Source organism: Pan paniscus, chromosome 8 (genome assembly GCF_029289425.2).
Source record: "Pan paniscus chromosome 8, NHGRI_mPanPan1-v2.0_pri, whole genome shotgun sequence".
Taxonomy (NCBI): domain Eukaryota; kingdom Metazoa; phylum Chordata; class Mammalia; order Primates; family Hominidae; genus Pan; species Pan paniscus.
The window spans coordinates 145,012,184-145,037,462 of record NC_073257.2 but is presented as its reverse complement, the minus strand read 5'-3'; the positions used below and the strand labels follow the sequence as shown (position 1 = coordinate 145,037,462).

The 25,279-nt window shown below is 55.8% G+C and overlaps 1 protein-coding gene and 1 long non-coding RNA gene across 2 annotated transcripts in view; both read left to right on the top strand.

The window, feature by feature from the left end:
- Positions 1-295: 295 nt before the first annotated feature.
- Positions 296-3,774, top strand: LOC117978648 (uncharacterized). Its single transcript, XR_004669324.3, has 2 exons — positions 296-566; positions 1,258-3,774. It is a non-coding gene; the product is annotated as an uncharacterized LOC117978648 (long non-coding RNA).
- Positions 3,775-4,573: 799 nt separating this feature from the next.
- The window catches only part of CFAP46 (cilia and flagella associated protein 46), a 215,699-nt gene continuing 194,993 nt past the window's right edge, over positions 4,574-25,279 (top strand). Inside the window, exons 1-8 of the mRNA XM_055093516.1 lie at positions 4,574-4,701; positions 4,966-5,116; positions 5,448-5,572; positions 5,830-5,961; positions 6,490-6,554; positions 8,799-8,963; positions 9,876-9,999; positions 10,501-10,595. Of these exons, the coding sequence (XP_054949491.1) occupies positions 4,639-4,701; positions 4,966-5,116; positions 5,448-5,572; positions 5,830-5,961; positions 6,490-6,554; positions 8,799-8,963; positions 9,876-9,999; positions 10,501-10,595 (920 nt within the window). The 5' untranslated portion in view covers positions 4,574-4,638. The remainder of the gene's footprint in view (positions 4,702-4,965; positions 5,117-5,447; positions 5,573-5,829; positions 5,962-6,489; positions 6,555-8,798; positions 8,964-9,875; positions 10,000-10,500; positions 10,596-25,279) is intronic.

The window sequence follows — 25,279 nt, the reverse complement described above, 5'->3', positions numbered from 1 at the left end:
GCGGCTGGATCAGAAGACACACGGTCTTACGGCAGTTCTCTTTAAATCAACTTGTACGGGAGAAAATGCCAACAGTGTGCTTTTGGCTGTGTTTTGTGTTTATTTTTTAAACTAGACCAGATGTTTCAGCATTTACATAAAAATAAACATGCAAATACAGTCTTACAAAACGTTGAAGAGAGAGGCCTCAGAGAAGAGAGTGCTGCCGCTGTCCAAGTGTGCCGTGAGCTGCAGCAGCCTCAGCAGCGGGGCCTGCTGGACCAGGATTTCAGAACGAGGCTCTGCTCTAATGACACAGCAAGGCTTCAAAAATATCTTCCAGTGAATGGATGGGTAGTTAGCTGGAAGCCATGATGCTAAACAGGTATGATGCAACTGCCATTTCTGTGAACCAAAAAAGAATATACACGTACACATCACCTGTGCACGGTGTCTACAGAAGGCAGAGGGAAGGCAGGTAGAAGCATTAATTAAGAGCTGCAGATTCATCAGATAAAAATGTGTGACCCCAGGTTAGGTGCTGGGATGCAGCAATGCTGAGTTCCTGGGATCCTGGGATGCTGGAGGTACTGGGGGTAGTGGGATGCTGGGGTGCTGGGATACATGGAGGCTGGGATGCTGCGGTGCTGGGATGCTGAGATGCTGGGATGCTGGGGTGCTGGGATGCTGAGATGCTGGGATGCTGGGGTGCTGGGGTGCTGGGATGCTGGGGTGCTGGGGTGCTGGGATGCTGGGGTGCTGGGATGCTGGGGTGCTGGGGTGCTGGGATGCTGAGATGCTGGGATGCTGGGGTGCTGGGATGCTGAGATGCTGGGATGCTGGGGTGCTGGGGTGCTGGGGTGCTGGGGTGCTGGGGTGCTGGGATGCTGGGGTGCTGGGATGCTGGGGTGCTGGGGTGCTGGGGTGCTGGGATGCTGAGGTGCTGGGGTGCTGGGATGCTGGGATGCTGGGGTGCTGGGGTGCTGGGGTGCTGGGGTGCTGGGATGCTGGAGTGCTGGGATGCTGCGATGCTGGGATCCTGGGATCCTGAGTGCTGGGTGCAGGGCTGTTGGGGATGACAGCCTGGGGTGCTGAGTGCTGGGCTGTTAGGGATGATGGTCTGAGGTGCTGAGTGCTGGGGTGCTGGGTGCTGGGTGCTGAGTGCTGGGCTGTTGGGGATGATGGTCTGAGGTGCTGAGTGCTGGGGTGCTGGGTGCTGGGTGCTGAGTGCTGGGCTGTTGGGGATGACAGTGGATGTTCTCCTCCCTGTCTTTTCAGGGCATGTGCACACCACCCTCGGGCGTCATCCTGGAGACGCGGGAGCTCGGCTGCCAGGTTGCTGATACGCTCCATGTTCAGGGGCTGTCCCACCGGGAAAGGTGCCCGTGGGGGTGAGAAGCCCTCTTCTGATCCTCCTGCTTTCCTGGGGGGTGAAGCTGCTTTCCCAGAAAACATCAGGCCCCCCTCCCGGCTGCCGGACCCCACAGTGTGGTCTTTGTCCCCAGGGGCAGTGCTTTCTGCCCCTTTTGTTCTCTGCTGATCCCCAGAGCCTGGCCCTGCACAGGTCGTTGGTGATGTCTGTGGATTAGAGACCTGCTCCCCTGTGCCTCCACAGGGGAGGGCCACACGTGCATACACATGCACACTCAGACACACGGTCACGTACATGATCATGCTTACATGTCACACACTATACACACGCACTCTTGTGTACACATGGCACACACTTACCCTAACGCAGCCACACAGTTCACACACACCCACCCCCTCCTGCTGACACTCTCACAGTCACACACATGCACTCACCACACCCTCCCCTAGTGGGCTCTGGGGTTCCACCAACCGTAGCTGGGTGGCCACCCCATGGCCTTCACCACTGCGTGGCCCAACACACAAAGGTGGCCTGGGGCCTCTCCCGACTCTAGGATCAGTTCTTCCTGGTTCCCTGGGCCAACATTCTCCTGCGGGCCCAGTCTCAGTCAGCCCTCACACGTGGGGATTCCAGCTCAGCCCCCTTTCCCAGACTCCACACTTGGATTCTCAAGCCGTAGGTAAAGTAGCCGTGCTGGCACCGACTGGCCCCAAAGTGGAGCTGATGCCACAAAGCACTGCCGGGCCAGACACCAGCCAGGCAGAGTGAGGAGAGCACAGGCCCCTGGGACAGCGGTGCAGGTCGGCTTCCAGCCGACTTTGGGGTCCCCAGGACCCTGCCTTTCTGGAGGGGTCACCAAGCCAGAGCTGGGCTCCACCTGGCCATTTGTGAGATGTGCAGCTTTGTGAGCTGGTGCTGCCCCTGGGGCAGTCTAAACAGCGGTGGTGGGAGGATGTGCAAATGCTTCCAACCAGGGGCTCCATTTTCGCTTTTCCCTGGAGAGCCTGTTTGCCAGCACCCCGCTACCAGGGACCCTCCGTGCCTCCCCAACTCCACCTAACCCCTTCTCCAGCTCCCCTAGTGGGGGGCGGCACCTTGCTCTTCTGAGCGGAGCCGGGGAGAGCCAGGACCCCGCACATCACCACGTCCCTCCTGCCCCCGGCTTCTGCTTGCCTGTCCCCAGGAGCTGGGATGCCAGGTCGATTTCAACCAAGTTCTCTTTTACGGACATACACACCAGTGGGATTTGATTACTGGCCTCACCTGCGCTGGAAGAAGCTCTATCTTTAACTTCTGTTCTGCTCATTCTGCTCATGTATATATTCTGAGATGTTTTAAACAACAATTCACCCATCTTCCTGGCTTTCACCTGATGAAATTACAAATGTTCAGAATTCTCACCACCTTCTGGTTAAGCAAGTGTCATGGATTGAACTGTGTCCCCCTGAAACTCTTATGCTGGAGTCCTAGTCCCACGGCCTCAGAATGTGGCCTTATTTGGAGACAGGGTCTTCACAGAGGTGATCTGTTTAACAGGAGGTCCCAGGGTGGGCCCTAAACCCCATGGCTGGTGTCCGTATAAGATGGGCACATTTGGACACCGAGACACAGACAAGAAGACAACCACATACGGCCACGCGGGGTGCCCTCCAAGGAACCAACTCCGGCCGCACCTTGATCTCGGCCTTCCCGCCTCCTTTCCCGCTGTTTAAGCCGCCCATGAGAGTGCCCCGTGATGGCAACACCAGCGGGCGCATATACAGCGGGCCTCTGGGGTCCAGCCTGGGAGCCCAGACACAGACACCGTCTCTACCTGGCAAGATGGGGTGACGAAATGAGAAATGAATAGATCTGGTCTCTGCTCCCGAGACCCCGCACAGGGCTCCAAAAGCCCTCGAATTTCCTGGGTGATGGCAGCAGATTCTTCCGTTCAAATGAGGTGAGGCTTGGTGGCTCCTGGAGGGGGGCCGGTCACCAGAGAGACCAGCCAGGATTAGCACCTGCAGCTCTCAACCCTGCACCCACCCTCCTCCAGGGATCATCCACCATCATCCTTCATGTCTGTGATGGAGCCTCCATAAGAATGCCTGGACTATGGGTCCCGAGCATTTCCGGGTTGCTGAACACATCCACGGGCCAGGAGGGTGGTGCCCCCCACTCCACGGACACAGAAGCTCCTGGGCTGGGGACCCTTTCCAACCCTGCCCTGTGCCCCGGCCCACCTGGCTGCCCATCTGCGGCCTTTCTCATCTCCTTTTCCTGCGTTCTGTGATAATTTTGTGTTGCACTCTTGATATTTAAGGCTAATGTGTAACTAGAAAACTGAGTTTTAATATTTAATGCCCTTGGATTTGGGAAATCTCTTACTACATTATGTTTGGATATACTTTCTCTGAGGGGATAAATATTTTATCGAGGCTGTACCCATGTGTGGAGTGTCTTTACCAACAAAGGCCCATCTGAGAACTGTCTTTGGGAAGGAATATGGTCATTTAGCAGGGATCTGAGGCTGCCAACTTCAAGACGGGGTGGGGCTCTAGGACCCTGAGAAACATACGACGTTCAGGTTTCAAAACTATGTCCAGGCAGCTTATTTGATCCCATGTAGGTATGGTGGCCTCTCCAGGGTGGAATTCCACTCTCCCAGGTGGGCCTCTCCCAGGCGGTCCTCTCCCAGGGGGTCCTCTCCCAGGTGGGCCTCTCCCGGGTGGAATTCCACTCTCCCACGTGGGCCTCTCGTGGGTGGGCCTCTCCCAGGGGGTCCTCTCCCAGGTGGGCCTACCCCAGGTGGGCCTCCCCTAGAGATCCCCGAGTGTGCCCACCCCCGGGTGAGTCCTGGGCCCTCCCCTCCCCAGGCCGACCCAAGTCCTTCAGTGGCTCCGGCTTCCCCGCGCGGGGGCTGCGCGCCCCGCCAAGCCTCCAATTCTGGTCGGTCGTAGGCGCCTTCCGGACCCCGGCCGGAAAGCAGCCCCGGCTGGGAGGTGGGGAGCCCTGGGGGGCAGGTGGCTGCGCTGCTACCCTCTCCGTGGGGGCCGGGGCTCTGCGTCTGCTCCTCCCGCCTCGGCCACCCCCTGCTGCCAGGTCTTAGCTCGTCCCCAGACCCGGCGGCCCCATCCACGCCCGCAGCCCGCATTTCCACTGCGCGACTTTCTGTGCCCGCTGCACTTCCAGCACCGTGGCAGGGGCAAATCACCGCCTGTGAAAGTAATGACGGAATGAATGAAAGAACGAAAGAATGAAGGAATGACTGACTGACTGACTGAATGAATGGATGAATGAATGAATGAATGAATGAGCGGACGAGCGCAGGCGCGAAGGATGCAGTCGGAAGTTCCCGGGGAAGGTGGAGGGTGAGCCCGGGGTCAGGACCAGAACCCGGGCACACAGGAGCCCTGAGAGGGGAGAGGAGGCCCGCGCGGACCCCCCGGCGTCCCCCCACGCCGCCTTCCCTCCCCTTTCTTCTTCCCGCCCCTCGCCGGGGGTCGCTGCCCTGGTGTCTCACTCCCGCGGAGCTGGCGGGGGGCAGGGCGGGGGCGCGGCGTTGTTCGCCTTTCCCGAAGTGTGGCCCCGCCGCCGACCCGTAGCCCCGCGTCCGCGTCCCTTTCGGTCTCCAGGCAACCGTGGCCGGGTCCTCGCGGCTGGAGAACCCAACCGACAGTGGGCGGCAGGACGCACCGCGGACCCCGGAGAGGGCGGACGAGCAGGGCGCCGGCGCCATGGACCTGGTCATCACGCAGGAGCTGGCCCGTGCCGAGAGCCAGCAAGGTGACCCCAGACCCGCCACGACCCCCGCCCCGGGGAGGCCCCGGGACCCGCCACGACACCCGCCCCGGGGAGGCCCCGGACCCTGTCATCCCAGCCCGCCCAATGGGTGACCCCTCGAGGGCCACAGCCGGAGCCCCCACCTCCCGATCGTCTGACCAGAGCAAACGTACAGGAAGGCGCCCACACCGCTGCTCCCTGGCGGCGACAGGTTCTGACGGTGGCTGTGGCCCGGGGGCCCAAGGCGGCTGCCTGGGGCCTTCGGGATCGCGTTGCCCGGCTCACTTCTCCCAGCCCCGTGACCAAACCTTCCTCAACTACCCGTTTGGGACAGATGTTGCGTCCTTGAAGAAGGCCTACGAGTTGATCAAATCGGCCAACCTAGGGAAATCGGAGTTTGACCCCTCAGAGAGCTTCAGCCCAGACCTGTTTGTTCTGTGTGCAGAGCAGGCCCTGAAGGTAACTAGTTCCCGGGATCCTCGGTCAGGGCAGCTTTGACAGGGAGAGGGAGGGCCTCTGGGTGTGCAGCAGATGCAGAGTGGGGCTGGGGAGAGGCAGCTCCTGGCCGGGCAGTCAAGGGGCCAGGATGGAGGATGGGGCTGGAAACAGGCTCCACCTGTGCTGGGGGCCTGTTCTGAAAGCGGCCCCATGGTGCTTCTGGGCAGGGAGGCCACCCCTCCGGGTCTGTGATCTTCCGTGGTGGTGTTCTTTTGCAGATGAGGCAGCCAGAGGTGAGCGAGGACTGCATCCAAATGTACTTCAAGGTGAAGGCGCCCATCACCCAGTTTCTGGGCCGAGCGCACCTGTGCAGGGCCCAGATGTGTGCCCCGAAGTCGGCAGAAAACCTGGTGAGAGGTGTCCTGTGCTCCTTATCCCCAACAGTTCAATTTTCACCCCACCTCCAGAGCAATGCCAGGCTAGACCAGGCTTAAAATCGTTCTTAGGGTAGTAGAGTGAAGGAATTCCTTTCCTGAGTGACACGAAACTTGCACCATTTCCTGTTCATGCTTTTTGCTCAAGTGGTGGTATCTGACACGCAGGACCCCTGGACCTTTGCCTCGTAGCAGCGTGGTCTCTGTGGCATCTGCGCCTGCAGCTGCCCCGAGTGGGCACAGGGGAGCTGGGGTGGAGCGGGCGTGCTGGAGCACAGGCACTGCGGTTTCTGATGCCTCGCTGTGTCTGCGGGACGGGAACCCGGGTGCAGGTCCAGGACCTCGCCACGACACTCAGGCTGTGTCTGCCACACTGTCACCTGTGGATACACAGGTGACACGGGGGGTACCAGGCCAACCATGAGGGAGCCGTGGCATCCGCAGATGGGGCAGTGAGCAGGGGTCAGTGTTTCGGTCTAATTGTGCTTCTTTATGTTGCCTTAGGAGGAATTTGAAAATTGCGTGACTCAGTACATGAAGGCCATAAACTTTGCCAAAGGAGAACCGAGGTAGGCAAAATTGAAGTGGCCGTTTCTCACTGACTGGGTGAAAGACTTCAGAGCCAGAACTTATCAAGTGGGTGTATTTATTTGAACTGTGGGGTTTCCCCTCGTTTGTGGTTTGTGATTTTCATGCACCCGTGATCACTCCCTCATCTCGTCAGCGTGTGGACAGGCCACATTCATGCCGAATTCCGAGTAACAGCCTCTTCTGCACTCAGCGGTTTTCGTGATTTTAGATGGCTGTGAAGAGTCTGTTTTCTGCCGGGCGTGGTGGCACATGCCTGTAATCCCAACTACTGGGGAGGCTGAGGCAGGAGAATCACTTGAACTCAGGAGGCGGAGGTTGCAGTGAGCCCAGATCACGCCACTGCACTCCAGCCTGGATGACAGCGAGACTCTGTATCAAGAAAAAAAAAAAAGAGTCTGTTTTCTCCAGGGCCTCCCCGGGTGCACCCCCAGGGCGCCCCCTCCTTCCCCACGGTTCCTTCTTCGGCGCAGTGTGCCTTTGCTGCCCCCTAGCGGACAACTTGGCCAAGGCCGCTGTCCCTGCGGAGGCGACTCCAGCACAACTTTCTACAAAATCAGTGCTTTCTGCACAAAAACAAATATCATGCTTCAAACTGTTAAGCTTGCACAAAACTGATTCATATCCTATTCAAATCAGTTTTGTGCAAGCTTGACAGTTTCAAGCATATTTGTTTGAACATATATCACATATTCAAATAGGATACAATGTTTGGAGGATATTTAAATAGAAGCTGTGGGTTCCCTGGTCTGTTCTACCCACATCGGCCTGCTTGTCTGCTGGTGGCCCTCTCTGGTCACACCCTGTTGCAAGTGCTGGGGATGTAGGGCCCAGCCCCACAGATCCTCCCTGCATGGGGACAGGGACGGGGAGGCCCCACCTCAAGCCACAGATTCTAAAGACAAGGGGTGTTTCCAAGGGTGCTGTGACGCGGGAGTGGTGGGTACCATGGGAAGGAGGCTGCTCTGCTCCAGGGCCCTCAGGGGCACTGTGGACGGGCCAGGGGGTGACAGAGCCTTGCCAGAGGTCAGGACCATCTTTGGGAAGAGTCCAGGTTGTGTGGAGAGAGAGGGCAGCGCTGGCTTGTCCAGGGCAGTGTCAGTGGGACAGGAGACTGTGAGCCCAACCACGGGCATGTGGAGGCCACAGTGGGAATTTGGGGAGAGCCACTTACAGGGAGGAGACGGGTTCCTTTTGAGACGCAGCACTCAGGGAGACGCAGCACTCAGGGAGACGCAGCAGGCCGCTGGAGTCCCATGATGACCCCTCTGACTCAAGCAGGCGTGACCATCTGGTCAGGACACCCCGCACCTCTGCTCCTCTCCTGAAAACCTGGAAACAGGATGAGTCCTGTCCTAGGGTCACGTGGTGGCTCTGAGTAAACTCAGAGGAGTGGGCTTGCCACAGCCACCCTGGTGTCCTCCTCCCACCTGGGCACTGAGCAGTGCTGGTCCACCTGGTGGCCGGCCCAGGACCACCAGGCACACAGGCCCTACATGGCAGAGCTGGCCTTCCCCACTGTGGAGTGGCCCTAGAGTGAGAAGGGCAGATGGGCCCGGATTCCCTTACTTCAGTCCCTGCAATGCTCCCTGCTGCCCAGGGAGAGGCCCAGACCCCTGAGAGGGGTCTCTGCTCACTCTTCCAGCCCACCCTCCTCCACTTCACACTCTATGCTGGCAGACGGGAACTTTGTTTCCCAAAGGTTCCTCCCTTCTCCTCCATCTTCCTGACCTTCTTTTCTTCTACTACTGTCTTGGCTGCCTCCTGACATCTTTCAGGTCACAGCAGGCATGTAACCTCCTCCAGGAAGCCTTCCTTGATTCCCTCTGTCCTTGCCCATTCTTGTCTATCCCTTGAGAGTCAGAGGAGGCCTTGCCCCGTGGTGTGTTTTCATGGGAGGGGGCCGATCAGTTTGTGGAATAATTGATGAAGAAGGCCCTGGTCTGGACTCGGGAGCCTGTGGCCGGGTCATCACAGCCGGGCCTGCGCTGGAGCCATGGCACGTCGGACACAGGGTCGCCCAAGGCTGTCCCAGGGAAGGGCTCTGCATCCTGGTGCTCCTGCAGGCTGGGCCAAAGCTTCTCAGGTGGGGCTGCTGCCATCTGCTGGAGAGGACCTGAGGCCCCTCCTGGGAGGGGCTCCGGAGACACAGCGGCCCCTTGGTTCTGCAGCTTGGGCCGGCTGGGCTTTGAGCGCGCTCTCTGCTTCCTCTGCTCGCGCCGCAGGTACTACTTTTTGGTGTACAATGCATCAGTCCTCTACTGGCAGATGGTGAGGCCGTTCCTCAAGCCTGGATATCGTCACCATCTGATCCCCAGCCTTTCCCAAATCGTAAACGTGCTGAGTCAGACTGAGAAGGAAGACAAGGAGTGGCGTGCCGAGCTGATGCTGTGAGTTGAGCTCGCCATGCCCTCTGTGGCCTCCCGGTGGGCCGCCCTCTGGCTCTGAGGCCACCACCCCTTCTCCGGGGCGGGACGGGAGTTCCACATCACTGGGGCACACTCCATGTGCGTTCTCTCCCACAGTCACAAGTTTCTGTGTGTCTTGTCCGAAGGTCGTTTCCAAAATCTATAGATGACATTTGCCGTGCCCTGGTTATGAGGTTATGACAACAGAACAAGATACTGTGTTTAGACTCCCAGCAAAGCAGATATGATCCTGCCCCACGCAGCCTGGCTCACGGTTTTACAATCTTAGTTCTTAAAATGGTAACGCAGTAGACGTTTTAACAGCATAAAACTAAGCAGAGTCAGCACACGCGGAGCCCAGGCAGCCCTGCGAGGAAGTTGGGGCAGCACAGGGCAGGCCGGCCTTGCTGGGTCTCAGCCCTGAGGGGTCACCGCACAGGCTGTCACCAATGCCTCGGTCACCGTGCCGGGCGGCGGAAAGGAAACGGGTCCGAGCCTCTCTGTGTCTGCGGCGCTCTCTGTGCAGGCTGGGGACGGGTGGATGTCCCCATTGAGGATTCCAGCTGTGCCAACTCCAGAGCGGCTCCCCTCGGCACCAAGCCCACAGCCTGCAGGTGTTGGTTACTTGCCATATGGCCGTTTGGGGAACCTTTGAAGAATATCAATACAGATCTTTCATTTCAAAATGCCCCGGTGCTAGCGGTAACGAGCTGTCTGGCACCTGCTGGCCCTTCCTGGTGAGCCACACAGCCTGGTTCTGGCTGAAGAAGCTGACCCCAGGGTAGCTTTTAAACTTTGTGAAACACAAAATATGTAATGGTTTAATAACCTGGTTATTAGATAGGAGAAAACAGTTTCAACCAGGTTGACCAGTGGTGTGTTTCTATTATCCAGGGAACTTCTGGAGTGTTATCTGCAAGCCGGAAGAAAGGAGGAGGCTGCCAGGTTCTGCTCCACGGCGGCTCCGTTCATTAAGTCTCACGTGCCGCAGAAATACCGGCAGATATTCTCTGTTATGGTAAATCAGCGTATTAGAAATAGAGACGTAAGAAGTAATTTTCTTAAAAGTCATTTTTCAGAAAACTGCGTAGAAATTACATAAGTTTGCTGAGAGATATAAAAATCTATATGCATACATACATGAACAAAAATACATAAGCATATTAAAAAGAAATAGCAGTTCATCCAATGCAAAGATGTATAGAACTGTGACATTTAGAAAACAAAACAGGGTCTTTTGCCTTTATCGTCACTCTTTAAATATTTCCTTTGTAATAGCTTTGAATTTTTTTAAAGTTAATAGAAAATTCACAAAGATACAAGTAATTACTACAAGAATATGTACCAAAAGCATTCATTCATCAGCAATCCATTTTGACATACGGGGAATCGGCTTAAGTTGTATCTGAAAAGCTAGATACAAAACTTAATTAATGAGAAAATAAAATCTAGACACAAAATCTGAACCTCTACCTAATTGTTTGAATCCAGATTAATAATCTGTCCCATTTTATGACAGGTTCGTCATGAATTAATGGACGAACTTCAGTTAAAGGAAGAAAAGAAAAATTCCATTAGCCTGTCAGTCACTTTCTATATTAATATGCTAAAGGTGTAAGTCGTTTTGGGAGGGAGAGCAAATACTGAGTTTCACCAGTGCTGGGCTTGGGAGAGCTCTGTCCCCTCCATGGCGGGAGGTCCTGTGTCCAGGGGCCTGTGAGTTGCAGTGAGTGGGGCTGGAGAATAGGAGCCTGGGAGACCTCAGGGTGTGGGGATCCGAAGGCCACCCCCAATTCCTGGCCCTGCCTCCCTCCCAGCACAGAGGAGAGGCCAGTGAGGCCACAGAAGGGAGAGGGCGGCTTTAAGCCAAGTGCAGAAAGAGCCTGTAGGAGGAGATCATGGTGTGTTTGGATGCCGAGGGGAGTGAGGAGATCACAGTGTATTTGGGGGCGGAGGGGAGTGAGGAGATCACGGTGAGTTTGGATGCCGAGGGGAGTGAGGAGATCGCAGTGGGTTTGGGTGCTGAGGGCTGTGAGGAGATCACAGTGTGTTTGGATGATGAGGGGAGTGAGGAGATCACGGTGAGTTTGGGTGCTGAGGGGAGTGAGGAGATCGCAGTGTGTTTGGATGATGAGGGGAGTGAGGAGATCACAGTGTGCTTGGATGCCGAGGGGAGTGAGGAGATCACAGTGTGTTTGGGTGCCGAGGGGAGTGAGGAGATCACAGTGTGTTTGGATGTGAGGGGAGTGAGGAGATCACAGTGTATTTGGGGGCTGAGGGGAGTGAGGAGATCACAGTGTGTTTGGATGATGAGGGGAGTGAGGAGATCACAGTGTATTTGGGGGCGGAGGGGAGTGAGGAGATCACAGTGTGCTTGGATGCCGAGGGGAGTGAGGAGATCACAGTGTGTTTGGATGTGAGGGGAGTGAGGAGATCACAGTGTGTTTGGATGCTGAGGGGAGTGAGGAGATCACAGTGTGTTTGGATGTGAGGGGAGTGAGGAGATCACAGTGTGTTTGGGTGCCAAGGGGAGTGAGGAGATCACAGTGTGTTTGGGTGCCAAGGGGAGTGAGGAGATCACAGTGTGTTTGGGTGCCGAGGGGAGTGAGGAGATCACAGTGTGTTTGGGTGCCAAGGGGAGTGAGGAGATCGCAGTGTGTTTGGGTGCTGAGGGCTGTGAGGAGATCACAGTGTGTTCGGGTGCTGAGGGGAGTGAGGAGATCACAGTATGTTTGGGTGCTGAGGGGAGTGAGGAGATCACAGTGTGTTTGGGTGCCGAGGGGAGTGAGGAGATCGCAGTGTGTTTGGATGCTGAGGGGAGTGAGGAGATCACAGTGTGTTTGGATGTGAGGGGAGTGAGGAGATCACAGTGTGTTCGGGTGCCGAGGGGAGTGAGGAGATCACAGTGTGTTTGGATGTGAGGGGAGTGAGGAGATCACAGTGTGTTTGGATGTGAGGGGAGTGAGGAGATCACAGTGTGTTTGGATGTGAGGGGAGTGAGGAGATCGCAGTGTGTTTGGATGCTGAGGGGAGTGAGGAGATCACAGTGTGTTTGGATGTGAGGGGAGTGAGGAGATCACAGTGTGTTCGGGTGCCGAGGGGAGTGAGGAGATCACAGTGTGTTCGGGTGCCGAGAGGAGTGAGGAGATCACAGTGTGTTTGGATGTGAGGGGAGTGAGGAGATCACAGTGTGTTTGGATGTGAGGGGAGTGAGGAGATCACAGTGTGTTTGGATGTGAGGGGAGTGAGGAGATCGCAGTGTGTTCGGGTGCCAAGGGGAGTGAGGAGATCACAGTGTGTTCGGGTGCCAAGGGGAGTGAGGAGATCACAGTGTGTTTGGATGTGAGGGGAGTGAGGAGATCGCAGTGTGTTTTGGGTCCGAGGGGAGTGAGGAGATCACAGTGTGTTTGGATGCTGAGGGGAGTGAGGAGATCACAGTGTGTTTGGATGTGAGGGGAGTGAGGAGATCGCAGTGGGTTTGGGTGCTGAGGGCTGTGAGGAGATCACAGTGTGTTCGGGTGCCGAGGGGAGTGAGGAGATCACAGTGTGTTTGGATGTGAGGGGAGTGAGGAGATCACAGTGTGTTTGGATGTGAGGGGAGTGAGGAGATCACAGTGTGTTTGGATGTGAGGGGAGTGAGGAGATCGCAGTGTGTTCGGGTGCCAAGGGGAGTGAGGAGATCACAGTGTGTTTGGATGTGAGGGGAGTGAGGAGATCACAGTGTGTTTGGATGTGAGGGGAGTGAGGAGATCACAGTGTGTTTGGATGTGAGGGGAGTGAGGAGATCACAGTGTGTTTGGGTGCTGAGGGGAATGAGAAGATCTCAGTGTGTTTGGATGATGAGGGGAGTGAGGAGATCACAGTGTGTTTGGATGTGAGGGGAGTGAGGAGATCGCAGTGTGTTCGGGTGCCAAGGGGAGTGAGGAGATCACAGTGTGTTCGGGTGCCAAGGGGAGTGAGGAGATCACAGTGTGTTTGGATGTGAGGGGAGTGAGGAGATCACAGTGTGTTTGGATGTGAGGGGAGTGAGGAGATCACAGTGTGTTTGGGTGCCGAGGGGAGTGAGGAGATCGCGGTGGGTTTGGGTGCTGAGGGCTGTGAGGAGATCGCAGTGTGTTTGGATGATGAGGGGAGTGAGGAGATCACGGTGAGTTTGGGTGCTGAGGGGAGTGAGGAGATCACAGTATGTTTGGGTGCTGAGGGGAGTGAGGAGATCGCAGTGTGTTTGGGTGCTGAGGGGAGTGAGGAGATCACAGTGTGTTTGGGTGCTGAGGGGAGTGAGGAGATCACGGTGAGTTTGGGTGCTGAGGGGAGTGAGGAGATCGCAGTGTGTTTGAATGTGAGGGGAGTGAGGAGATCACAGTGTGTTTGGATGTGAGGGGAGTGAGGAGATCACAGTGTGTTTGGATGTGAGGGGAGTGAGGAGATCACAGTGTGTTTGGGTGCTGAGGGGAATGAGAAGATCTCAGTGTGTTTGGATGATCAGGGGAGTGAGGAGATCACAGTGTATTTGGGGGCGGAGGGGAGTGAGGAGATCACAGTGTATTTGGGGGCGGAGGGGAGTGAGGAGATCACAGTGTGTTTGGGTGCCGAGGGGAGTGAGGAGATCACAGTGTGTTTGGATGCCGAGGGGAGTGAGGAGATCACAGTGTGCTTGGATGCTGAGGGGAGTGAGGAGATCACAGTGTGTTTGGGTGACGAGGGGAGTGAGGAGATCACAGTGTGTTTGGATGCCGAGGGGAGTGAGGAGATCACAGTGTGCTTGGATGCTGAGGGGAGTGAGGAGATCACGGTGAGTTTGGGTGCCGAGGGGAGTGAGGAGATCACAGTGTGTTTGGATGCTGAGGGGAGTGAGGAGATCGCAGTGTGTTTGGGTGCTGAGGGGAGTGAGGAGATCACAGTGTATTTGGGGGCTGAGGGGAGTGAGGAGATCACAGTGTGTTTGGGTGCCGAGGGGAGTGAGGAGATCACAGTGTGTTTGGATGCCGAGGGGAGTGAGGAGATCACAGTGTATTTGGGGGCTGAGGGGAGTGAGGAGATCACAGTGTGTTTGGGTGCCGAGGGGAGTGAGGAGATCACAGTGTATTTGGGGGCTGAGGGGAGTGAGGAGATCACAGTGTGTTTGGATGCCGAGGGGAGTGAGGAGATTACATTGTGCTTGGATGCTGAGGGGAGTGAGGAGATCACAGTGTGTTTGGGTGACGAGGGGAGTGAGGAGATCACAGTGTGTTTGGATGCCGAGGGGAGTGAGGAGATCACAGTGTGTTTGGATGTGAGAGGAGTGAGGAGATCACAGTGTGTTTGGATGCTGAGGGGAGTGAGGAGATCACAGTGTGTTTGGATGTGAGGGGAGTGAGGAGATCACAGTGGGTTTGGGTGCCGAGGGGAGTGAGGAGATCACAGTGTGTTTGGGTGCCAAGGGGAGTGAGGAGATCACAGTGTGTTTGGGTGCCGAGGGGAGTGAGGAGATCGCAGTGTGTTTGGATGCTGAGGGGAGTGAGGAGATCACAGTGTGTTTGGATGTGAGGGGAGTGAGGAGATCGCAGTGGGTTTGGGTGCTGAGGGCTGTGAGGAGATCACAGTGTGTTCGGGTGCCGAGGGGAGTGAGGAGATCACAGTGTGTTTGGATGTGAGGGGAGTGAGGAGATCTCAGTGTGTTTGGATGTGAGGGGAGTGAGGAGATCGCAGTGTGTTTGGGTGCCGAGGGGAGTGAGGAGATCACAGTGTGTTTGGATGTGAGGGGAGTGAGGAGATCACAGTGTGCTTGGATGCCGAGGGGAGTGAGGAGATCACAGTGTGCTTGGATGCTGAGGGGAGTGAGGAGATCACGGTGAGTTTGGGTGCCGAGGGGAGTGAGGAGATCACAGTGTGTTTGGATGCTGAGGGGAGTGAGGAGATCGCAGTGTGTTTGGGTGCTGAGGGGAGTGAGGAGATCACAGTGTATTTGAGGGCTGAGGGGAGTGAGGAGATCACAGTGTGTTTTGGGTCCGAGGGGAGTGAGGAGATCACAGTGTGTTTGGATGCTGAGGGGAGTGAGGAGATCACAGTGTGTTTGGATGTGAGGGGAGTGAGGAGATCGCAGTGTGTTCGGGTGCCAAGGGGAGTGAGGAGATCGCAGTGTGTTCGGGTGCCAAGGGGAGTGAGGAGATCACAGAGTGTTTGGATGTGAGGGGAGTGAGGAGATCACAGTGTGTTCGGGTGCCAAGGGGAGTGAGGAGATCGCAGTGTGTTCGGGTGCCAAGGGGAGTGAGGAGATCACAGTGTGTTTGGATGCCGAGGGGAATGAGGAGATCACAGTGTGTTTGGATGTGAGGGGAGTGAGGAGATCACAGTGTGTTTGGATGTGAGGGGAGTGAGCAGATCACAGTGTGTTTGGATGTGAGGGGAGTGAGGAGATCGCAGTGTGTTTGAATGCTGAGGGGAGTGAGGAGATCACAGTGTGTTTGGATGTGAGGGGAGTGAGGAGATCACAGTGTGTTCGGGTGCCGAGGGGAGTGAGGAGATCACAGTGTGTTCGGGTGCCGAGGGGAGTGAGGAGATCACAGTGTGTTTGGATGTGAGGGGAGTGAGGAGATCACAGTGTGTTTGGATGTGAGGGGAGTGAGGAGATCGCAGTGTGTTTTGGGTCCGAGGGGAGTGAGGAGATCACAGTGTGTTTGGATTCTGAGGGGAGTGAGGAGATCACAGTGTGTTTGGATGTGAGGGGAGTGAGGAGATCACAGTGTGTTTGGATGTGAGGGGAGTGAGGAGATCACAGTGTGTTTTGAGTCCGAGGGGAGTGAGGAGATCGCAGTGTGTTCGGGTGCCAAGGGGAGTGAGGAGATCGCAGTGGGTTTGGGTGCTGAGGGGAGTGAGGAGATCGCAGTGTGTTCGGGTGCCAAGGGGAGTGAGGAGATCACAGTGTGTTTGGATGTGAGGGGAGTGAGGAGATCACAGTGTGTTTTGGTTCCGAGGGGAGTGAGGAGATCACAGTGTGTTTGGATGCTGAGGGGAGTGAGGAGATCACAGTGTGTTTGGATGTGAGGGGAGTGAGGAGATCACAGTGTGTTTTGGGTCCGAGGGGAGTGAGGAGATCACAGTGTGTTTGGATGCTGAGGGGAGTGAGGAGATCACAGTGTGTTTGGATGTGAGGGGAGTGAGGAGATCGCAGTGTGTTCGGGTGCCAAGGGGAGTGAGGAGATCGCAGTGTGTTCGGGTGCCAAGGGGAGTGAGGAGATCACAGTGTGTTTGGATGTGAGGGGAGTGAGGAGATCACAGTGTGTTTGGATGTGAGGGGAGTGAGGAGATCGCAGTGTGTTTGGATGCTGAGGGGAGTGAGGAGATCGCAGTGTGTTTGGATGTGAGGGGAGTGAGGAGATCACAGTGTGTTTGGATGTGAGGGGAGTGAGGAGATCGCAGTGTGTTTTGGGTCCGAGGGGAGTGAGGAGGTCACAGTGTGTTTGGATGCTGAGGGGAGTGAGGAGATCACAGTGTGTTTGGATGTGAGGGGAGTGAGGAGATCGCAGTGGGTTTGGGTGCTGAGGGCTGTGAGGAGATCACAGTGTGTTCGGGTGCCGAGGGGAGTGAGGAGATCACAGTGTGTTTGGATGTGAGGGGAGTGAGGAGATCACAGTGTGTTTGGATGTGAGGGGAGTGAGGAGATCACAGTGTGTTTGGATGTGAGGGGAGTGAGGAGATCGCAGTGTGTTCGGGTGCCAAGGGGAGTGAGGAGATCACAGTGTGTTTGGATGTGAGGGGAGTGAGGAGATCACAGTGTGTTTGGATGTGAGGGGAGTGAGGAGATCACAGTGTGTTTGGATGTGAGGGGAGTGAGGAGATCACAGTGTGTTTGGGTGCTGAGGGGAATGAGAAGATCTCAGTGTGTTTGGATGATGAGGGGAGTGAGGAGATCACAGTGTGTTTGGATGTGAGGGGAGTGAGGAGATCGCAGTGTGTTCGGGTGCCAAGGGGAGTGAGGAGATCACAGTGTGTTCGGGTGCCAAGGGGAGTGAGGAGATCACAGTGTGTTTGGATGTGAGGGGAGTGAGGAGATCACAGTGTGTTTGGGTGCTGAGGGGAATGAGAAGATCTCAGTGTGTTTGGATGATGAGGGGAGTGAGGAGATCACAGTGTGTTTGGATGTGAGGGGAGTGAGGAGATCGCAGTGTGTTCGGGTGCCAAGGGGAGTGAGGAGATCACAGTGTGTTTGGGTGCCAAGGGGAGTGAGGAGATCACAGTGTGTTTGGATGTGAGGGGAGTGAGGAGATCGCAGTGTGTTTTGGGTCCGAGGGGAGTGAGGAGATCACAGTGTGTTTGGATGCTGAGGGGAGTGAGGAGATCACAGTGTGTTTGGATGTGAGGGGAGTGAGGAGATCGCAGTGGGTTTGGGTGCTGAGGGCTGTGAGGAGATCACAGTGTGTTCGGGTGCCGAGGGGAGTGAGGAGATCACAGTGTGTTTGGATGTGAGGGGAGTGAGGAGATCACAGTGTGTTTGGATGTGAGGGGAGTGAGGAGATCACAGTGTGTTTGGATGTGAGGGGAGTGAGGAGATCGCAGTGTGTTCGGGTGCCAAGGGGAGTGAGGAGATCACAGTGTGTTTGGATGTGAGGGGAGTGAGGAGATCACAGTGTGTTTGGATGTGAGGGGAGTGAGGAGATCACAGTGTGTTTGGATGTGAGGGGAGTGAGGAGATCACAGTGTGTTTGGGTGCTGAGGGGAATGAGAAGATCTCAGTGTGTTTGGATGATGAGGGGAGTGAGGAGATCACAGTGTGTTTGGATGTGAGGGGAGTGAGGAGATCGCAGTGTGTTCGGGTGCCAAGGGGAGTGAGGAGATCACAGTGTGTTCGGGTGCCAAGGGGAGTGAGGAGATCACAGTGTGTTTGGATGTGAGGGGAGTGAGGAGATCACAGTGTGTTTGGATGTGAGGGGAGTGAGGAGATCACAGTGTGTTTGGGTGCCGAGGGGAGTGAGGAGATCGCGGTGGGTTTGGGTGCTGAGGGCTGTGAGGAGATCGCAGTGTGTTTGGATGATGAGGGGAGTGAGGAGATCACGGTGAGTTTGGGTGCTGAGGGTAGTGAGGAGATCACAGTATGTTTGGGTGCTGAGGGGAGTGAGGAGATCGCAGTGTGTTTGGGTGCTGAGGGGAGTGAGGAGATCACAGTGTGTTTGGGTGCTGAGGGGAGTGAGGAGATCACGGTGAGTTTGGGTGCTGAGGGGAGTGAGGAGATCGCAGTGTGTTTGAATGTGAGGGGAGTGAGGAGATCACAGTGTGTTTGGATGTGAGGGGAGTGAGGAGATCACAGTGTGTTTGGATGTGAGGGGAGTGAGGAGATCACAGTGTGTTTGGGTGCTGAGGGGAATGAGAAGATCTCAGTGTGTTTGGATGATGAGGGGAGTGAGGAGATCACAGTGTATTTGGGGGCGGAGGGGAGTGAGGAGATCACAGTGTATTTGGGGGCGGAGGGGAGTGAGGAGATCACAGTGTGTTTGGGTGCCGAGGGGAGTGAGGAGATCACAGTGTGTTTGGATGCCGAGGGGAGTGAGGAGATCACAGTGTGCTTGGATGCTGAGGGGAGTGAGGAGATCACAGTGTGTTTGGGTGACGAGGGGAGTGAGGAGATCACAGTGTGTTTGGATGCCGAGGGGAGTGAGGAGATCACAGTGTGCTTGGATGCTGAGGGGAGTGAGGAGATCACGGTGAGTTTGGGTGCCGAGGGGAGTGAGGAGATCACAGTGTGTTTGGATGCTGAGGGGAGTGAGGAGATCGCAGTGTGTTTGGGTGCTGAGGGGAGTGAGGAGATCACAGTGTATTTAGGGGCTGAGGGGAGTGAGGAGATCACAGTGTGTTTGGGTGCCGAGGGGAGTGAGGAGATCACAGTGTGTTTGGATGCCGAGGGGAGTGAGGAGATCACAGTGTATTTGGGGGCTGAGGGGAGTGAGGAGATCACAGTGTGTTTGGGTGCCGAGGGGAGTGAGGAGATCACAGTGTATTTGGGGGCTGAGGGGAGTGAGGAGATCACAGTGTGTTTGGATGCCGAGGGGAGTGAGGAGATCACAGTGTGCTTGGATGCTGAGGGGAGTGAGGAGATCACAGTGTGTTTGGGTGACGAGGGGAGTGAGGAGATCACAGTGTGTTTGGATGCCGAGGGGAGTGAGGAGATCACAGTGTGTTTGGATGTGAGGGGAGTGAGGAGATCACAGTGTGTTTGGATGCTGAGGGGAGTGAGGAGATCACAGTGTGTTTGGATGTGAGGGGAGTGAGGAGATCACAGTGGGTTTGGGTGCCGAGGGGAGTGAGGAGATCACAGTGTGTTTGGGTGCCAAGGGGAGTGAGGAGATCACAGTGTGTTTGGGTGCCGAGGGGAGTGAGGAGATCGCAGTGTGTTTGGATGCTGAGGGGAGTGAGGAGATCACAGTGTGTTTGGATGTGAGGGGAGTGAGGAGATCGCAGTGGGTTTGGGTGCTGAGGGCTGTGAGGAGATCACAGTGTGTTCGGGTGCCGAGGGGAGTGAGGAGATCACAGTGTGTTTGGATGTGAGGAGAGTGAGGAGATCTCAGTGTGTTTGGATGTGAGGGGAGTGAGGAGATCGCAGTGTGTTTGGGTGCCGAGGGGAGTGAGGAGATCACAGTGTGTTTGGATGTGAGGGGAGTGAGGAGATCACAGTGTGTTTGGATGTGAGGGGAGTGAGGAGATCACAGTGTGTTTGGATGTGAGGGGAGTGAGGAGATCGCAGTGTGTTTGGGTGCCGAGGGGTGTGAGGAGATCACAGTGTGTTTGGATGTGAGGGGAGTGAGGAGATCACAGTGTGTTTGGATGTGAGGGGAGTGAGGAGATCACAGTGTGTTTGGATGTGAGGGGAGTGAGGAGATCGCAGTGTGTTCGGGTGCCAAGGGGAGTGAGGAGATCACAGTGTGTTCGGGTGCCAAGGGGAGTGAGGAGATCACAGTGTGTTTGGATGTGAGGGGAGTGAGGAGATCACAGTGTGTTTGGATGTGAGGGGAGTGAGAAGATCGCAGTGTGTTTTGGGTCCGAGGGGAGTGAGGAGATCACAGTGTGTTTGGATGCTGAGGGGAGTGAGGAGATCACAGTGTGTTTGGATGTGAGGGGAGTGAGGAGATCACAGTGGGTTTGGGTGCTGAGGGGAGTGAGGAGATCACAGTGTGTTTGGGTGCCAAGGGGAGTGAGGAGATCACAGTGTGTTTGGGTGCCAAGGGGATTGAGGAGATCACAGTGTGTTTGGGTGCCGAGGGGAGTGAGGAGATCGCAGTGTGTTTGGATGCTGAGGGGAGTGAGGAGATCACAGTGTGTTTGGATGTGAGGGGAGTGAGGAGATCGCAGTGGGTTTGGGTGCTGAGGGCTGTGAGGAGATCACAGTGTGTTCGGGTGCCGAGGGGAGTGAGGAGATCACAGTGTGTTAGGATGTTAGGGGAGTGAGGAGATCACAGTGTGTTTGGATGTGAGGGGAGTGAGGAGATCACAGTGTGTTTGGATGTGAGGGGAGTGAGGAGATCGCAGTGTGTTTTGGGTCCGAGGGGAGTGAGGAGATCACAGTGTGTTTGGATGCTGAGGGGAGTGAGGAGATCACAGTGTGTTTGGATGTGAGGGGAGTGAGGAGATCGCAGTGTGTTCGGGTGCCAAGGGGTGTGAGGAGATCACAGCGTGTTTGGATGTGAGGGGAGTGAGGAGATCACAGTGTGTTTTGGGTCCGAGGGGAGTGAGGAGATCACAGTGTGTTTGGATGCTGAGGGGAGTGAGGAGATCACAGTGTGTTTGGATGTGAGGGGAGTGAGGAGATCGCAGTGTGTTCGGGTGCCAAGGGGAGTGAGGAGATCACAGTGTGTTTGGATGTGAGGGGAGTGAGGAGATCACAGTGTGTTCGGGTGCCAAGGGGAGTGAGGAGATCGCAGTGTGTTCGGGTGCCAAGGGGAGTGAGGAGATCACAGTGTGTTTGGATGTGAGGGGAGTGAGGAGATCACAGTGTGTTTGGATGTGAGGGGAGTAAGGAGATCGCAGTGTGTTTTGGGTCCGAGGGGAGTGAGGAGATCACAGTGTGTTTGGATGCTGAGGGGAGTGAGGAGATCACAGTGTGTTTGGATGTGAGGGGAGTGAGGAGATCGCAGTGGGTTTTGGTGCTGAGGGCTGTGAGGAGATCACAGTGTGTTCGGGTGCCGAGGGGAGTGAGGAGATCACAGTGTGTTTGGATGTGAGGGGAGTGAGGAGATCACAGTGTGTTTGGATGTGAGGGGAGTGAGGAGATCACAGTGTGTTTGGATGTGAGGGGAGTGAGGAGATCGCAGTGTGTTCGGGTGCCAAGGGGAGTGAGGAGATCGCAGTGTGTTCGGGTGCCAAGGGGAGTGAGGAGATCACAGTGTGTTTGGATGTGAGGGGAGTGAGGAGATCACAGTGTGTTTGGATGTGAGGGGAGTGAGGAGATCACAGTGTGTTTGGGTGCCGAGGGGAGTGAGGAGATCGCAGTGTGTTTGGGTGCTGAGGGGAATGAGAAGATCTCAGTGTGTTTGGATGATGAGGGGAGTGAGGAGATCACAGTGTGTTTGGATGTGAGGGGAGTGAGGAGATCACAGTGTGTTTGGATGTGAGGGGAGTGAGGAGATCACAGTGTGTTTGGATGTGAGGGGAGTGAGGAGATCGCAGTGTGTTCGGGTGCCAAGGGGAGTGAGGAGATCGCAGTGTGTTTGGGTGCTGAGGGGAATGAGAAGATCTCAGTGTGTTTGGATGATGAGGGGAGTGAGGAGATCACAGTGTGTTTGGATGTGAGGGGAGTGAGGAGATCACAGTGTGTTTGGATGTGAGGGGAGTGAGGAGATCACAGTGTGTTTGGATGTGAGGGGAGTGAGGAGATCGCAGTGTGTTCGGGTGCCAAGGGGAGTGAGGAGATCACAGTGTGTTCGGGTGCCAAGGGGAGTGAGGAGATCACAGTGTGTTTGGATGTGAGGGGAGTGAGGAGATCACAGTGTGTTTGGATGTGAGGGGAGTGAGGAGATCACAGTGTGTTTGGGTGCCGAGGGGAGTGAGGAGATCGCGGTGGGTTTGGGTGCTGAGGGCTGTGAGGAGATCGCAGTGTGTTTGGATGATGAGGGGAGTGAGGAGATCACGGTGAGTTTGGGTGCTGAGGGGAGTGAGGAGATCACAGTATGTTTGGGTGCTGAGGGGAGTGAGGAGATCGCAGTGTGTTTGGGTGCTGAGGGGAGTGAGGAGATCACAGTGTGTTTGGGTGCTGAGGGGAGTGAGGAGATCACGGTGAGTTTGGGTGCTGAGGGGAGTGAGGACATCGCAGTGTGTTTGAATGTGAGGGGAGTGAGGAGATCACAGTGTGTTTGGATGTGAGGGGAGTGAGGAGATCACAGTGTGTTTGGATGTGAGGGGAGTGAGGAGATCACAGTGTGTTTGGGTGCTGAGGGGAATGAGAAGATCTCAGTGTGTTTGGATGATGAGGGGAGTGAGGAGATCACAGTGTATTTGGGGGCGGAGGGGAGTGAGGAGATCACAGTGTATTTAGGGGCGGAGGGGAGTGAGGAGATCACAGTGTGTTTGGATGCTGAGGGGAGTGAGGAGATCGCAGTGTGTTTGGGTGCTGAGGGGAATGAGGAGATCACAGTGTGTTTGGGTGCCGAGGGGAGTGAGGAGATCACAGTGTATTTGGGGGCTGAGGGGAGTGAGGAGATCACAGTGTGTTTGGGTGCCGAGGGGAGTGAGGAGATCACAGTGTGTTTGGATGCCGAGGGGAGTGAGGAGATTGCAGTGTGTTTGGATGCTGAGGGGAGTGAGGAGATCGCAGTGTGTTTGGGTGCTGAGGGGAGTGAGGAGATCACAGTGTATTTGGGGGCTGAGGGGAGTGAGGAGATCACAGTGTGTTTGGATGCCGAGGGGAGTGAGGAGATCACAGTGTATTTGGGGGCTGAGGGGAGTGAGGAGATCACAGTGTGTTTGGGTGCCGAGGGCAGTGAGGAGATCACAGTGTGTTTGGGTGCCGAGGGGAGTGAGGAGATCACAGTGTATTTGGGGGCTGAGGGGAGTGAGGAGATCACAGTGTGTTTGGGTGCCGAGGGGAGTGAGGAGATCACAGTGTGTTTGGATGCCGAGGGGAGTGAGGAGATTGCAGTGTGTTTGGATGCTGAGGGGAATGAGGAGATCACAGTGTGTTTGGGTGCCGAGGGGAGTGAGGAGATCACAGTGTATTTGGGTGCTGAGGGGAGTGAGGAGATCACAGTGTGTTTGGGTGACGAGGGGAGTGAGGAGATCACAGTGTGTTTGGATGCCGAGGGGAGTGAGGAGATCACAGTGTGTTTGGATGTGAGGGGAGTGAGGAGATCACAGTGTGTTTGGATGCTGAGGGGAGTGAGGAGATCACAGTGTGTTTGAATGTGAGGGGAGTGAGGAGATCACAGTGGCTTTGGGTGCTGAGGGGAGTGAGGAGATCACAGTGTGTTTGGGTGCCAAGGGGAGTGAGGAGATCACAGTGTGTTTGGGTGCCAAGGGGAGTGAGGAGATCACAGTGTGTTTGGGTGCCGAGGGGAGTGAGGAGATCGCAGTGTGTTTGGATGCTGAGGGGAGTGAGGAGATCACAGTGTGTTTGGATGTGAGGGGAGTGAGGAGATCGCAGTGGGTTTGGGTGCTGAGGGCTGTGAGGAGATCACAGTGTGTTCGGGTGCCGAGGGTAGTGAGGAGATCACAGTGTGTTTGGATGTGAGGGGAGTGAGGAGATCACAGTGTGTTTGGATGTGAGGGGAGTGAGGAGATCACAGTGTGTTTGGATGTGAGGGGAGTGAGGAGATCACAGTGTGTTTGGATGTGAGGGGAGTGAGGAGATCGCAGTGTGTTCGGGTGCCAAGGGGAGTGAGGAGATCACAGTGTGTTCGGGTGCCAAGGGGAGTGAGGAGATCACAGTGTGTTTGGATGTGAGGGGAGTGAGGAGATCACAGTGTGTTTGGATGTGAGGGGAGTGAGAAGATCGCAGTGTGTTTTGGGTCCGAGGGGAGTGAGGAGATCACAGTGTGTTTGGATGCTGAGGGGAGTGAGGAGATCACAGTGTGTTTGGATGTGAGGGGAGTGAGGAGATCACAGTGTGTTTGGGTGCCGAGGGGAGTGAGGAGATCGCGGTGGGTTTGGGTGCTGAGGGCTGTGAGGAGATCGCAGTGTGTTTGGATGATGAGGGGAGTGAGGAGATCACGGTGAGTTTGGGTGCTGAGGGGAGTGAGGAGATCGCAGTGTGTTTGGGTGCTGAGGGGAGTGAGGAGATCACAGTGTCTTTGGGTGCTGAGGGGAGTGAGGAGATCACGGTGAGTTTGGGTGCTGAGGGGAGTGAGGAGATCACAGTGTGTTTGGATGTGAGGGGAGTGAGGAGATCACAGTGTGTTTGGATGTGAGGGGAGTGAGGAGATCACAGTGTGTTTGGATGTGAGGGGAGTGAGGAGATCACAGTGTGTTTGGGTGCTGAGGGGAATGAGAAGATCTCAGTGTGTTTGGATGATGAGGGGAGTGAGGAGATCGCAGTGGGTTTGGGTGCCGAGGGGAGTGAGGAGATCGCAGTGGGTTTGGGTGCTGAGGGCTGTGAGGAGATCGCAGTGTGTTTGGATGATGAGGGGAGTGAGGAGATCACGGTGAGTTTGGGTGCTGAGGGGAGTGAGGAGATCACAGTATGTTTGGGTGCCGAGGGGAGTGAGGAGATCGCAGTGTGTTTGGGTGCTGAGGGGAATGAGAAGATCTCAGTGTGTTTGGATGATGAGGGGAGTGAGGAGATCGCAGTGTGTTTGGGTCCGAGGGGAGTGAGGAGATCGCAGTGTGTTTGGGTGCCGAGGGGAGTGAGGAGATCACAGTGTGTTTGGATGTGAGGGGAGTGAGGAGATCACAGTGTGTTTGGATGATGAGGGGAGTGAGGAGATCATGGTGAGTTTGGGTGCCGAGGGGAGTGAGGAGATCACAGTGTGTTTGGATGTGAGGTGAGTGAGGAGATCACAGTGTGTTTGGATGTGAGGGGAGTGAGGAGATCACAGTGTGTTTGGGTGCTGAGGGGAGTGAGGAGATCACAGTGTGTTTGGATGTGAGGGGAGTGAGGAGATCACAGTGTGTTTGGATGTGAGGGGAGTGAGGAGATCGCAGTGTGTTTGGGTGCTGAGGGGAGTGAGGAGATCGCAGTGTGTTTGGATGATGAGGGGAGTGAGGAGATCGCGGTGAGTTTGGGTGCCGAGGGGAGTGAGGAGATTGCAGTGTGTTTGGATGTGAGGGGAGTGAGGAGATCGCAGTGTGTTTGGATGTGAGGGGAGTGAGGAGATCACAGTGTGTTTGGATGTGAGGGGAGT